The sequence below is a fragment of the Bos indicus genome, chromosome 13, assembly GCF_029378745.1.
Source record: "Bos indicus isolate NIAB-ARS_2022 breed Sahiwal x Tharparkar chromosome 13, NIAB-ARS_B.indTharparkar_mat_pri_1.0, whole genome shotgun sequence".
Lineage (NCBI taxonomy): Eukaryota > Metazoa > Chordata > Mammalia > Artiodactyla > Bovidae > Bos > Bos indicus.
The window spans coordinates 17,044,771-17,059,735 of record NC_091772.1 but is presented as its reverse complement, the minus strand read 5'-3'; the positions used below and the strand labels follow the sequence as shown (position 1 = coordinate 17,059,735).

The following is a 14,965-nucleotide window of genomic DNA, read 5'->3' as shown; positions in this document are numbered from 1 at the left end:
CGCGCTGGGCATCCAGCAGAGCCGGAGAGGAGGCCAGCGGGCGAGCACCGCACGGGCTTTAGCCGGCGGAAGAGGACCGTGGCTGTCACTGCGCTCGGAGCATCCCAGCCCCGCGGAAGCCGTGGGTGCCTCCCCAGCCCCGCGTCCCTCTCGCAGCGCTTGGGGAGCCTTGCGCCCCAGGCGAGCGCCCGTGATTTAGCACAAAGCACGTTTCCAAAAAGCCGCGCTTTCGCGCACGCACCCTCGCCCCCCTTTGTTTCGGGGGTCGCCAGGCCGCTCTCCTCCCCAAGTCTGAATTCTTCAGAAGGGGTGGAGGGCCGCCGAGCCTCGGCTGGGAAGATGCCCTTGGAGCTGACTCAGAGCCGGGTGCAGAAGATCTGGATCCCGGTCGACCACCGCCCCTCGCTGCCCAGAAGTGAGTGCAGACGCGCGCGGGGCCGGGCGGCCGGGGAGGGCGCGCCGTGTGCGGAGAGAGGCCATTGTGTGGCGGGCGCCGGCCCGGCGCTTTTGTGCCGGCTCCCCTCCTCCGGCGCGCTCGGCCGGCCGGGCGCCGCCCTCCGCGTCGTCCCCGCGTCCCGGCCCGGGCGCCCCCCGTTCCTCCCCACCAGCTCCGGCGCGGGGCGGGCACGGCGCCGGCGCTGCGCCTCCCCTGGCCGGCGTCGGGGGCGCTGTGGCCCGGCTCGAGGGCTCCGTGGGGGCTCCGCTCGGCTCGGCTCGCGCGGGGAGCTCAGAGGGACCCGGAAACGGCGCGCGCGCTGAGCGGGAAGCGCCGGGCGCCGCCGGGAACCTCCGTTTCGGGGACGCTTGGGAAGGGACGCCGGCGTGTCCCGCGGCCCCGGCCCCTCTCCGGGGCGCCCGCCGCGCCTCCTAGGGTCCCAGCCGCCGTTCTGTGTCGATCGCTACCTCCGCTCTCCTCTCTTCCCCTCCTTCCCTCCCGCCTCCTTTTCTCCGCTTTCCACCTCCTCTTCCCCACCGCGTGTTTCTATCTCCTCTCTCAACCTCTCTTTGCTTCCACCCCCACTCCATCCTTCGTCTCTGTGTTTCTCTTTCTTTATGTATTTACATCGTCTTATCTTTTTCTCCTTCTTTCTATGTATTTCTAATCTCCTATCTTTAGTTCTCTTTTTTCCCCTCTCCCTTCGCCGTCTTTACTGCTCTCTGCTTCCCTCCTCTCTTCCTTTCCCGGTGCCCCCCTCTACCCTCTGTGCCAGGGGCGTGGAGAGTTGTCTGGAACTCAGCCTTTGTGCACGTTTTGGGGAGGGTCTTCGGGTGGGGACTACACAGTTGGCAGCATTTCCCACGTGTGCGAGCCGGCGCGCGCGGGCACACATACACACACACACACACACTCTCTCTCTCTCTCTCTCTCTCTGGACTTGGAGTTTTGCTGACAGTTCACCTTCCCGCCCTGTTGGGTCTTGGCTCATAAAGGCTTTGGGAAGGTTTACCTTGGGCTCTGTCCCCCGCCACGGAGAGAGCCACCTCTTAAAAGGGTGGTTCCAGAGGAACCAGCAAAATCACCAAGGGGCCTGTCAGGTGGACAGGCTGAGACAGTGGTGAGCATTTTGCTCCAGGTCAGGTGAGGTCAGAATGCCTGAGAGGTAAACACTGGCTCCCAGGTGCAAACCCTCCCAAGTGGCTTCAAGGCATCCCCCGAGCTAGGTGGCCCGTGGGCCTTCTCTGCCATCACATTTCTCAGGGGCTGGTCACCAAGGCCGCAGTGACAGCTCCTCTCCCCAGGTTTTGCCCAGGTGTGAGTTACCTCCCCGTCCTCAGACCTGCCCCAGGAGGTGAGGAGTGTTGGCCCTGGGGTGCTCCTAGGACATCCTGGTGATGGGAGCCTGGCAAGGTGCTCCCCATGCTGGCAGGGGTGGGGTAGAGTAGAGTGCTCCTCCACCAGCTTGATCCCTCAGGTCCAGCCGGCCACAGAAAGACAACTAGGCTTCTTTGCAAGGTAGCTGGGTGCTGGGGAACCTTACAGGTGTCTTGCTCCCCAGCCCTTTCAGGTATAATCTTAAATAGCCCACTGAACAGGCTGACCGCGATCTGGTTATATTTCTGTAAAACTTGGTGGTGGTGAGAAATGCCCCACCTGAAATCAGGAGGGAGATACAGAAGGAGCCCCACCCCTTTTTGACTTTTGAATAAAAGATGCTGATAAAAGAACACTTGATACACTGGGGCACACAAATATACATTGGTTCTCTCAACACCTGTAGGTGTATGTGTGCACACAGAAATGCACACTCACATTTAGTCGTCCTCTGGGGTTCATGTCCTCTGGGGTTCACGGTGGGGTGAGGACTGGGAGGTCTGGCCACAGCAGGGCGGGGTGGGAGGGGGGACTCTGAGCGGGCTGGCATCCGCTTGTTGAGTGATTCTGACAGACACAAGTGTGTGGCCACGCTTTTCTTCAGGGCTTCAGAGATCCATCCATTAGTTCCTATCAGCCTGCACGTCTCACACGCAGATGAGATATTTGCCTGAAAATCCCTATCGGAACAATTTGCAGCTTGATGGGTGGGGGGCTGGTGGTGGGGTGGTTTGCTAAAGCTGATGGATTAAGTCCCTTGTCTCCGCCCACTCCTGCAATCCCTGTGTGTGGCTGTGGGGTTACATTTTTTTCTTAGAAGATTATCTGCACCCTGGGTATTTATTGCTTGCATGCCGTTATTTTAAGTAACAGTGTCTTTCTGGGTTTATATGGTCACATTTGTCTCCTCCCATCGTGGAGAGAGGGTATCTCTTCCTGGCATCTTTCCCATTCCCTGCCCCTCCCCCCTTCTTTAATGGCATTGGGAACTGGGTGGATTTTTCTCCCTCCTGAACCTGTTTCAGTCTTTCTAAGTGCTGTCCTAGTGGGGGTCACAGCAGACCCGTCTGAGATGTGTTAACTAACAGAGGACACAGAAAACACGACTGTGGATCTGTAAGGAATGGTTAAACAGCCACAGGAAGCCCCAAATTGATTCATTTGGTGGCACTTCCACCTCTGAAGCCCATCATTTCAGGGCCTGGTTGCTACAACTTCATGGTGGTAAATGCTTCTTACAAATCCTGCCGCTTCCTTCAAATGCAGACTGTAATTCAGGGAGACTTACCGACTTGGTGAATCAGCTGAATGGACAAGGAAGTAGACTCTCGACTGGCAAGAACTAGTGATCCTTTTTCTCATCACGGAAAGAGTTATGTGTGCAGGTCCCAACTCATGTATCATTTCTCTACTCAGAACCCGCTTTCCTCATCTGTGAAGCAGGTTATGTACTGTCTGCTGAGAGGTTTCATCTCACAGAGGCTTTAGCCCCATTGATGGTTTTCCGGCTCAAAGACGGAAGATCGGGGAAACCTTACAGACCTTATCATGTGGGCAGCCACTGTAATCTGCAGTCGTGATTCTCAGCCCTGGCTTCACATTTAAATCAAGTGGGGGGACTTTGGAAAAAATGCACGCTGGTACCCCCTCTCCAAGTTAGAATTGCTACAGGTGCAGCCTGTGCATCCTGGTTTTAAAAGCTTTTTAGGTTCAGTCGCTGGTTGAGAACCACTTTTTGAGGAAGGAGCACTTCAGGGGTTTCAGGTGAGAAGGACCAAGGTGAACCCCAGGTCTGTCCCTCACCGCTTATGCAGGGGACCTCCTTCACTTGTGGGTCCTGGTTCCCTCGTGTCTGGCCTTAATGGAAGAAAGCCCCAAAGGCTGATGGAGGCTACCATAGCAAGTATCCTACACGTTACCTTCTGCTTCACCCTCCGGGAACCTTTGTGAAACATCCGTGCATTTCACACACAGGGAAAACCAAGACTCCGAAAGTCTTGGTAACTCGTCCGGGACCTGAGGCAGTGCTGGCTTTGAACTCTCCTGGCTCCGGGCCCTCTCAGCCACCGTGCTCCTGCGTTGTCAACTGATTCCCTGAAATGCCCCTCCCTCCCTTGCTGGGCAGAGAGCCTGTTGGGGTGGGAGGGCCATTCTCTGGACGAGAATTAGGCATTGAATTAAAATGTGCGTGCAAAGCAATGAATGAGTGCAACATCCACTGCACAGTCCAGAAGAGTTTAGGAAAGAGGTTTTGCTGAGCTGGGGTCTCCCCACCCTGCAGAGCCTCGGCCCACCTCACCGCCCCCACCCCTGCCATCCCCCTGGGGCAAGCTCACTTCCCTGTCGATTCCTAACACGGGACCAGGCAGACTCTCTGGGCTGAAATGATCCCAGGAGAAAGTTTGTGTCCAATAGACCACAGTCAGGTGTCTGCCGTGGCTTTCTGGGGCTACCTTCCATTCTCCCAGGGCAGAGTGTGTGGTCCTGTTACCCAGAGAGCCCTTTTCAGGTGATGTCGTTTGCCCTTGCCTGGCAGCGATGGGGGAGCAGGTTGCCATGGTTACCATAGACACTCTGCTGTGGAATTTGCATGAGGCCCGCTGGGCACTGGCCTGGTCTACATCTGCAGCTCACCCGTCTGTCTTCCATGAGTTCCCCTGAAACTTGGTGTTGAAGCCTGACTACCTACTTAGAAGAGAAGAGCATGAGTGACGTGGCATCTTTTGAGGTTAACATTTCGGGGTGCCTATGGGTGGCAGGAAGTTTACAGGAGGTGCAGTATGTGCGTGCTAAGTCACTTCAGTCATGTCTAACTCTTTGCGACCCCATGGACTGTAGCCCACCAGGCTCCTCTGTCCATGGGATTCTCCAGGCAAGAATATTGGAGTGGGTTGCCATGCCCTTCTCCAGGGGATCTTCCTGACCCAGGGATTGAACCTGTGTCTCCTGTTGCTCCTGCATTGCAGGCAGATTCTTTAGTGCTGAGCCACCAGGGAAGCCTACAGGAGCAATGGCAAAGTGTCTTCCATTGGTTTTTTTATTTTCTGAGCCTGCAGTATGGCATCAGTATGGTAAGCTAGGACAGCAGTCCTGCCTGCTTGAGGCAGTGGAAAATGTGAATCAGAGAGGTTAGCTGCTCAGTCAGGGTGCAGGACTGGAATTGGAATCTGCCAATGCAGCCCCTTTCCAGGGACTTCAGACTGTTGCTTCTTTACCTCTAACCTTGGTATATCCCCTTACATGCAAGTACTTTGGGGAAAACCTAGCGTTAAGCTATACACTTATCTTCCCTATTCCTGAGCTATTGGAGAGGAAGATGAAAAGGCAGGGCTCCAGGGAGGAAGGTACGAGAGGTGGGAGTGTTAAAAAGGTCAGTAGAGAAAAAGAGGTTCAGAGTGGAATTGAGACAGAGGCAGGAGATTATGGGACCAGGAAAGCACTTGAGATGTGCTGTGAGTTTAACAAAGAGGAGGGAGGGTAAGGTTTTGTCATTTCGGGGACCCCTGAGCACCTGGGCGGATGGGCAGCAGCAGACACCTTTGGCGGCTCTTTGAATCTCGTGCAAGAAGCCAAAGGACTCAAGGAATGACTTCTGCTTCTCCAGACAAGCAAGGGATGGTTTATTTGGTTTTGAGATTCAGCTTGAATTTTGGGTTTAAGGTATTTATGCTGCCATGTCTTTATGGGTTTTGTTTTTTCCTCCCAAAGTATCTATTGCCAGAGGAGATTTGCACATACGATTAGTGGATATAGAAGTAATCCCCTATTTGATAAATCAGTCAGCATCTGCCTCTGCTTCCTTGGCATGAGTCCAACAAAAGTATTGCATGCATGTGCACAGCCAAGAGTGTGTGTGTGTGTGTGTGTATGAGTGTGTGTGTGTGTTGATGCTCCTGGGAGCAGAGACACGGTGGGGATATCAGATAAGACCAGGGGAAAACCAATGGGTTGGGGGAAGGATCAGCAGAGCGGGTGTTTCCGGGTGCAAGCAAGGACACTTTCACTTTCTTGTGTGTCATCTGTAGCTGTCACATGCTGATAGGTGTGTCTTCTATTCTCACTGGTCTCTGAGGAGGCTATCAGCTTTCTCCGCTTGCCCCTCAGGGACTCCAGAAAGTCCCCTGGTGCATCTTTGCCCCAGTCCCGTGGTCACACAGGACGAGACACCTCTGTTTTCTAGGAGCCTGTTTGTTCCCAGCCCCTGGGTGCTGGGGAATCCCAGCCAAGGGTGTCTGTGGCTCCTGAGTGTCCCTTGGCCTCCTAACAGCCTTTCCTCCTCTTCCTGGCTCTCCTGCAGATTGTCCCTGACAGTCTAGAAACATGAAAGGAGAAACAGTGTCCATGTGTGGCGCTTGCTGCCCCGTGTCCCTAGGCTGCAGGTCCCAGAGGCAGAACCTAAGCATCGTGGCTGGTACTTGGCCACCAGGCCCAGCATCATGGGGCTGTGCTGGGGTGTCCAGATTGAGAGGAGGGGTATACACAAGCTTGTGCTGTCGGCGGCCTGGTGGCCCCCAACCCTCCCATCTGACACTCGCCTGTTTAGAAGGAAAGAACCTAGATTCCATAGTGCAGTCTGAGTCGCTTGGTCTGCACTGTAGCTGGAGCCCAGGGAGCGGGGCTGCGTGGTGGTCAGTGAGCGCCTCACACGCTGCTGGGTGGGGAGCGGGCAGGAGGCCGGTTTCTGCCCCACATGGGCGGTCCTGGGCTCATGAGCACTTCTCACCTGATGCCAGAGACTCTCAGGAAACACTGCATCTGGAATGTCCAAAGCAGGGTTCTTTGGGCTGCTTTCTACAAACCTAGTGAAAACGTCTCTCCCTGGAGTTTTGTTGAGATTCCAAGGAATATGGGTGAGAAGCCAGGAGAGGCTGCACAGGCAAGACCCTCTGGGTTTCTGGGAGCCCTGCTTGGGGCCCTTGTGACTTGGCGGCAGCCAGAACTTGGACAAGGAGGAGCAGGCACGGGCAGTGGAATTTGTGGGGTCAGCTTCTTGGTCCCTGACCGACTCCCATTTCATAAACTCTTACTGTGAAAATTGCCTTTTAAAAATAATCTTTTTTAGGAAGGCCATGCAGACCACGTGCGTGGAGGTGCAGAAATTTATCTGTAATTTGGCTGCTGGAGCCCCACCTCCCGGGGCTCTTACCTGCCACCTCTATTTACCTGTTACCTTGCATCTGAGACAGCCTCTCCTACTGATGACCTCACCCTTATTGGTGCAGGAAAGTCCCTTCCTTACACCCCAGGGCTACTTTCCCCTCTGGGGTTAGTCATCATTTTCTGGCTAGGTTTGGGGCCCTTTGGTGTCAGGCTGGGAATTTGGGGTCCCTGCCATGAGGACCTCAGAGCAAGAGGGAGCCGTGTGACCAAGGGCTCTGGCTGTCGGGGGCCCAGTCCTGCTGGATTGTAAAGTGCAGGGGCTTCCAAGTGGGAATGAAAGCTGTGTTTCCATGGGATTCTTTAAAGCCCATTGTGGGCAGCGCTGGCTGCTTTATTCATGGCCCTTCTGTTGTTTCTCCCCAGCCTGTGGGCCGAAGCTCACCAACTCCCCGACAGTGATTGTCATGGTGGGGCTCCCTGCCCGGGGGAAGACCTACATCTCCAAGAAGCTAACCCGCTACCTCAACTGGATTGGTGTCCCCACGAAAGGTGAGGCTGCAGCCCAAGCCGGAGCTGTCACACTGGGGATACACTCTACTTGCCACGACCCCAATCCCCCCAGAAAAGAATGGCCTTTCCCTCTCCAGCTGCTGAAACTCTCTTTGCGGGACCACTCTAAGGGGCTTTCCCTGTAGTGGGGGGGGGTCACCCCTTCCTTTCCACTGTGTCACCCACCACCCTGTATGTACGCCCTGCTGTATGCATGGGAGTCTCTGCTCACTGGCTGCTCTCTGGTTCTCCCTGCCCTGTGTCCTCCCCAGCTCAGCCCTCATCCCCTCCGGGAAGCCTTCTCTGACCACCCCAGTCTGTGCGGATCTTCCCCGAGTCCTTGTTTGTGACATTCCTCCACTGGCTGTCTTAAAGTACTCTTTCTGAGCTATTGATTATATTTTTTTATCTGGTCTTCCCACTGACACGGGGAATGTCTTTAGCACGAGGACTAATTTTTCACATTTGCTGCCCCAACCCCCACCCCCACTCCAACCTGTGCCCAGCACAGTGCTTCATACACAAACTGCCCGATCAGCACCCAGTGCCCATCCTGGGCGTGGGCTGCTGGTATACAAAGTGGCTGCTGTGGATCCAGCCATGTATGTGAGTCCGCACTCCCTCTCAACCGTGTTGGTGGGAGTCATGGCCCCAGTTTTTACTAGACACGTGGCCACCACGTGCTTTCAGGCTCAGCCTCCAGCCCCGGCCCTGAAAGGCTAGCTTCCAGGTTGGGCTGTGGGAGGCGACCCCAGAGAATCAGGGGCACTGTGAGCAGTGCTGGGTCTTGGGGAACCCTGGCTGCCTTCCGGATCAAGCGATGCAGGTGCAGGATGTACAGCCCCCACTGCCTGGTTTCTGGCTTTCCTGGGATCTTATTCAAGTCGTGCGCCAGCTTGGTTTCCTTCTTTGGAAAGAGGGATCCTGGGAGATCTTTCTGGCGGTCAGCATGGTCAGTGAAGGGTCTGTTCTTTTTCACGCAGTGTTCAACGTGGGCGAGTACCGCCGGGAGGCCGTGAAGCAGTACAGCTCCTACAACTTCTTCCGCCCTGACAACGAGGAGGCCATGAAAGTCCGCAAGTGAGGCCCCGGCTGTGGGTGCAGGGTGTTCTGTCTGCTATGTGGCCTTAGACTGGGAGGGAGGGGGGCAGCCAGCTCCTCCATGTGCAGCACGTGAGCCTCTCGGCCTCTGAGCCTCACCGCTGTCCTCCGCTTCCAGGCAGCCTGCGCCCGCTGGTATGATGCAAACCAGCGAGATCATCTCACTCGGCACGAGCTAAATCGTTCCCTGCAAAATTGTCTGTTAACCCCAGAAAAGGATTTCCTTTTTAGCCTAAAATGACCAGGGCTCCCAAGTGTGACCTGAGAGTCACCTGGGAGCGGGGCACTGCCCCAGTGCCAGCCCCACCTGGATGGGTACAGTGGGCTTCCGTGGGCAGGACTTGGGCAGCCGTCTTTTGGAAGCTCCCAGGGGCAGTTTTCGGCATGCCAGCCGCACTCAAGCACTCCCCAAGGGCTGCAGCCGTATGTGCGGGACTCTGACTGGGAGCCTCTGGCCTGGTGGTCTCAGCCACCTTGTACACTTTAGCGGCAGAGTCGCAGGTCACCCTGCTCATTGTGGGGGGGTGGTAGTGCCTGGGTGTCCCCTAGGATGGACCCACTCTGATATACCTGTCTCTTTCCGTGTTGCAGGCAGTGTGCCCTGGCTGCCTTGAGAGATGTCAAAAGTTACCTGACGAAGGAGGGGGGCCAGATCGCAGTAAGTCTGGGGAATAAGTCTCGTCTCCCCTCCTGCCACGTGACAGTGCCCTGGAGGGTGGGGCGTGTGGACAGAGCCATGGGGGGACGCCGCCGGCGGGGACAGGCATCTGGCCTGAGCTATGAGGGAAGCAGGGGGTGCGGGTAGCCCCAGGACCCAAGAGGAAGCTGGTGGGTGGGGCAGACTGAGGGGCACGGCCCATCGGACCTGGGAGGTGCGGCCCCCGAAGCCAGTATCCCTCCGTGGCCCTCCCCTGCGTGTTGCTTTAAGGACTGTTCCCACCCCGGCCTCCCCTTTGGTCCCTGAGCGCAGGACAGAGGCCGTGGGGGGCCTGGGAGGATGCAGTTTCTCCTGGAGCCCCAGAAAGTGGCAGACCTGACCTCTGCTGGTGCAGTAAACACTGTTCAATGCCAACGGGGTTCTCTTCTCTGGCCAGGTTTTCGATGCCACCAATACTACTAGAGAGAGGAGACACATGATCCTCCATTTTGCCAAAGAAAACGATTTCAAGGTGAGCCTGATTTCTCGTCTTGGCCCGGTGCGCTCAGGAGCAAGGGGGTCCCGCAGGGATTGACTGGTTCCTTGTCTGGAGCACCTGAGCTCCACACTTGGGCTTCCCCTGCCACGGCCCAGCTGTTGTTGCCTACAGATTGGGCTTTCCTGGTGGGGGCCCTAAGGGGTTCCTGAGACTGAGGAGGGGAGCATCCTCTATTGGTGGGAGGGCAGAGACTGATGGCTGGTTCTTTCTTGTGTATTTGGGCATTTATGTGTGGGGTCCTTCCTGCTCCAGTTCGGCGGTGACATCACAGCGATCCCAATAGCCTTTGTTGTTTCCTAACGTTTCTGTCTTGTTTCCTTCCAGGTGTTTTTCATTGAGTCTGTGTGTGATGACCCTACAGTCGTTGCCTCCAACATCATGGTAAGACCCCCAGAGCATGGCAGTCTGAGAACAGGGTGACTGGGTCAGCCAGGAGAAGCCGTAGAACTTTGAGAATGAGCTGGCTCTGCCAGCTGGCGGTTTGATTTTGCCTTGCGGGGAATCAGGCGGATCAGAAGTGCAGAGCAGGACTTAACTTAGAAACACATTCTGCGACCCAGAATTGATCTTAGCAAGGCCCTTCAGGTGGTTGGCAGAAAGCTTTCTCTGTTGGACGTAAGAGAGAAGTCGAGGACCTCAGTTTTGGTGGGAAACTGTTTTGGTGGCAGTAGCCTTGGCCGCTGACGGGTGAGGGGGCTGCTTAGGGTGGAGGATGGAAATGGAGACAGGAGGCTGGTCTCTTGCTGGTACGTTTTCCCAGTAGGTAAGCATGGTCATGTGTTGACAACAACCTATAGGACCCTGCAGACAGAGGGCAGAATTCCCAAATTTGGGAAAAATGGGAGTGGTAAAACTGTCTTCCTGCTTCTCTTGCTGTGTCAAGGGGAGGGTTACCTGGGTAAATTGAGGGTACTTGGCAGCTTAATTTGATGTCTTCTTAAATTGTACTTGATAACAATAAACTGTAAACAGAAAAGGTTATCGTGAAGACTTCACTGGAAGTCCCTTTCTCTTATTGTAGGTCACTTTCTCTCCAGCTTAAATACATCCGAGTAAGATGTTACCTGTAGCAAAAAGCTGGTCGGACCCTTCTACAGGGAGTGCCAGACTTTGGCCATGTAGTGTGTGTCCTTCAAAGGAATGCTGAGAGTTTGTTAGTTTTTGGTGGTGGGCCTTTGCTCCAAGGCAGTGGGAATATTTGCATGCATTTCTCAGCAGTGAGTTCATATTTCAGGAAGGGCTATTGAAATGGTAGGAAAATCAGTCCAGATTGGTTTCAGTGGCCCCAAAGGAGGAGGCTCAAAGTATGAGGAAATACAAGTAGCCTTGGGCTAAACAAAGGCTTTTGCTGTATTTCTTTGGTTTGGTTCTACATTTCCACCGGGTAGGGAAGCAGAGCGCAGCTGCAGGATCGACTGTTTCCCTGGTGAGCAGTTGACACTCACTTGGCCAGAAGCTCATGCACCATCTTGTCCTCTGTGAATCCCTGGATCCCTGTTCCCCAACCCTCCGTGTTCAGAACTCTCTCTCTGATGACGCCTCCGAGCTGCTTAGCAGTTTTTAGACTTTTCTCTCATGCTTTTTATGCAAGAGGCTGTGTTGGAGGAAGAGATCTGTGAACCGAGTTTTTTTTTTTTTTTAATTATGTTAAAATATACATAACTTTGGTGGTGGTGGTTTAGTCTCTTAAGTCGCATGTCCAACTCTTGTGACCCCATGGACTGTCTCCTACCAGGCTCCTCTGTCCATGGGATTCTCCAGGCAAGAATACTGGAGTGGGTTGCCATTTCTTTCTCCATGCATAGCTGGGTTGGCCAAAAACGGTTTTCAGATTTTCCTGTAACATCATATGGAAACACCTGAATGAATTTTTTGGCCAACCTAATAAAAATGGTTACCACTTTGACTGTTTTTAAGTGTTCAGTTCCGTGACACTCGGTACATTCACCCTGTTGGGAAACCATCCCCACTGTCCACTTCCAGAACTTTTTCCTCTTCCTGGACTAAAACACTGCCCCAGTGAAACACGAACTCCCCGCCGAAGTTGGATTTTTGCGGTGTGCCCGCCTGTCTTTCATGGCTGTGGTCATTGTTGAGGAAGAAGAGAGCACATGTGAACAGATTCTGAGTTTCCCCGAAATCGGCCAGGTTTCTCAGGCTTGTTCAGTTTTAGAGGACGGCAGGCCCGAGGGGCATTTCTTCTCTGTCTCTGTCCCATGAAAGCGAGCCTTGGTCGGGACCAGGTAGAGAAGCATCCACTGGGGACCAATGACAAGGGGGTACCACCCCGCCCGTGAGCAGTGCAGGAGGAACCCGATGATTCCGCCTGGAGGGTACCCACAGTAGCGGGGCATTGCCAGCACCCCCTGGGGCACCTTTGCTGACAGGCAGCCTCCTCTGGGTAGGTGCTTATGTGGGACTCAGGGAGACTGAAGACCAGGTTGTCTAGTGGTGACCTGGCTACTGGAATGATCCTGAATCGGGGCCCATTCAGAGGGATTTATTAGAATCCACCTGGGGTAGGACTTCCATGGCAGTCCAGTGGGTAAGACTTCACCTTCCGATGCAGGGAATGTGGGTTTGTTCCCTGGTTGGGGACCTAAGATCTGAAATCCCGGACAGAAAACCAAAACATAAAACAGAAGCAATATGGTCACAAATTCAGTAAAGACTTTTAAAATGGTCTACATAAAAAGAAAAAAAAAACTTAAAAAGAATCCTCTGGGTTTCCTGTCCTTGCCTTACCATGGGTGCCCTCCCCATGGAATCATCAGGCTGCGACTCAACGCTCAGCCATATCTCTTTTTGTTTTCCTCTTAGAACAGTGGGTCAGGTCATCATCATTCTGAGCCCATCCATGCCTTTCCCAATTTGCAAGCCCCAAATCCTGCTCATTCTAAGCAGAAAGCCCTCCAGCGTGATTCATCAGCTGCCTCTTTGTGGTGTTACAGGAAGTGAAAATCTCTAGCCCGGATTACAAAGATTGCAACTCCGCAGAAGCTATGGACGACTTCATGAAGAGAATTAACTGCTATGAGGCCAGTTACCAGCCCCTCGACCCTGATAAATGTGACAGGTAATTCCTGAGCAGTGACTGAACCACCTGCTTCAGGGCTGTGAATATTATTCCTGATGAATAATATTCCCATGAAGCGTTTGCTCATGGATACTTTTATACACTCTTTTTAAATGTCTCAAAAAAAAAAAAAATCCTTGGTGATATATTCGGTATAACTATCGTAGGCCCCGTGTGCTGCTGCTGTGTGCAAAGTGAGTTTCTGAGCCCTGTCTCTCCCGTCTCTCTCCGTCCTTTGCTCTTTCCCCTTATTTTCCTTTCAATCCTCTTGCTTTTCTCTCTCCTATCCTCTGGGAGGCCCTCTAGCCCCACTCTGCTGTGGGAATTGCAGACTCAGACCCCCCTGACTCTCGGAGCAGAAAGGCTCGGTCTGTGCCTCCCTGGAGTGACGCAAGCCGAGTCTCCCTGGTGGGGCTGGGCTGCACCAGCTGCGTCTGACAGGCCGGCCCCCCCTGCAGGGACTTGTCGCTGATTAAGGTGATCGATGTGGGCCGGCGCTTCCTGGTGAACCGTGTGCAGGATCACATTCAGAGCCGCATCGTGTACTACCTGATGAACATCCACGTGCAGCCCCGCACCATCTACCTGTGCCGGCATGGCGAGAGCGAGCACAACCTCCAGGGCAAGATCGGGGGCGACTCGGGCTTGTCCAGCCGGGGCAGGAAGGTAGGGGGAGCAGGGGCTGGGTGGAAAGCGTCCCTGTGCGTATGTGTCCTGTGTACATATCTGTGCCCTTGTGTGTCTGTGTGTGTTCCTCTGGGTATGTGTCTGTGTTCTTCTGTGTGTGTCTCTGTGTCCTTGTGTGTACATGTGTCCTTGTGTCTGTGTGTGTTCCTCTGGGTATGTGTCTGTGTTCTTCTGTGTGTATCTCTGTGTCCCTGTGTGTACAGGTGCATGTTGCTGTATCTGTGTGTTCCTCTGTGTGTCTGTGTCCCTGTGTGTGTCTGTGTGTTCCTCTGTTTATGTGTGTGTCCTCATGTATGTATCAGTGCCCTTCTGTGTACGTGTGCGAATCCCTGTGTGTGTGTGCGAATCCCTGTGTGTGTCTGCGTATGCCGACCAGACACTGACTCACACGTGTGCACGCCTCAGGGGAGGGTGTGTGTGCAGGGCTGCGCAGGGCCCGCTTCCCCAGCAGTGAGGACAGCCTTGCCCTCCCAGAGGGGCTCGGTCCTCCTCTCCCAGACGGGTGGAGCCTGTGACCAAGTGCGCACCTCTCACCCCATCCCCCCAGTTCGCCAACGCCCTGAGCAAGTTCGTGGAGGAGCAGAACCTGAAGGACCTCAAGGTGTGGACCAGCCAGCTGAAGAGCACCATCCAGACGGCCGAGGCCCTGCAGCTGCCTTACGAGCAGTGGAAGGCCCTCAACGAGATCGACGCGGTGAGTGCCGGCCGGGGCCTCTGCCCGAGGCGCTGTGGGGGACCCCCGAGCCTCCCACGCTGGCGGCCAGCTCAGCGGCTACGGGCTGCGCCCTCGAGCGACCTCCGCCTGTGCCTGCAGGGCGTGTGTGAGGAGATGACCTACGAGGAGATCAAGGACACCTACCCCGAGGAGTACGCGCTGCGTGAGCAGGACAAGTACTACTACCGCTACCCTACCGGGGAGGTGCGTGCGCGGTGGGCCGCTGGAGGGCGGGCGGCGGGGCTGCGGCTGGGGAGCTAGCGCTGGTCCTGCCGCGGCTGCGGTACCCGGCGAGGCCAGGGACGCAGAGGGGCTGAGCGGCTCCGCGGAGGAAGGGCCTGTGCGTTCGCCTTGCTGCGCTGCCCCGTGCCCATCCGCGGGTGAACAGAGTCCTCCCCACTCACACAGCTCCAACGAAAGCACTGCTGTGTTTCCCAGCAGCTGGGACAGAGGTGTTTCTTCAGTGACGGAAATGACAGTTCAGGAAAGGGAAACAGCCCTGGCTGCTGATGCACTGGATGCAGGACCCCGCTGACTGTGGGCATCATGACAGGCGTTCAGCAAGTCCCTGGTGCCGGCTCCACGGATGCTGGCAGAGGGACCCCTGGGCCCTGCAGGCCCTCGGGCTGAGCCAGCAGCTGCCTGGAGCTCTGCACGGAGGGTCCCGTGCAGGCGGAGCTCTCAGGTCTGCGGAAGGCTTGTCCTGGTGACACCCCGCAGGGGTCCTT

At 55.3% G+C, this 14,965-nt stretch overlaps 1 protein-coding gene across 5 annotated transcripts in view; it reads left to right on the top strand.

Annotated features, from left to right (window-relative positions):
• Nucleotides 1–14,965, top strand: part of PFKFB3 (6-phosphofructo-2-kinase/fructose-2,6-biphosphatase 3) — a 77,286-nt gene that overhangs the window by 51,329 nt on the left and 10,992 nt on the right. For 3 of the 5 annotated variants that reach the window (XM_070800767.1, XM_019972931.2, XM_019972932.2), the window contains exons 1-10: nucleotides 194–415; nucleotides 7,337–7,462; nucleotides 8,446–8,542; nucleotides 9,155–9,221; nucleotides 9,658–9,732; nucleotides 10,084–10,140; nucleotides 12,711–12,835; nucleotides 13,294–13,501; nucleotides 14,070–14,216; nucleotides 14,337–14,441. In XM_070800767.1, the coding sequence (XP_070656868.1) occupies nucleotides 340–415; nucleotides 7,337–7,462; nucleotides 8,446–8,542; nucleotides 9,155–9,221; nucleotides 9,658–9,732; nucleotides 10,084–10,140; nucleotides 12,711–12,835; nucleotides 13,294–13,501; nucleotides 14,070–14,216; nucleotides 14,337–14,441 (1,083 nt within the window). In that variant the 5' untranslated portion in view covers nucleotides 194–339. Of the gene's footprint in view, nucleotides 1–7; nucleotides 416–7,336; nucleotides 7,463–8,445; nucleotides 8,543–9,154; nucleotides 9,222–9,657; nucleotides 9,733–10,083; nucleotides 10,141–12,710; nucleotides 12,836–13,293; nucleotides 13,502–14,069; nucleotides 14,217–14,336; nucleotides 14,442–14,965 lie in introns of those variants that run through there. The other 2 variants (XM_070800768.1, XM_070800766.1) reach the window with 2 other exon arrangements.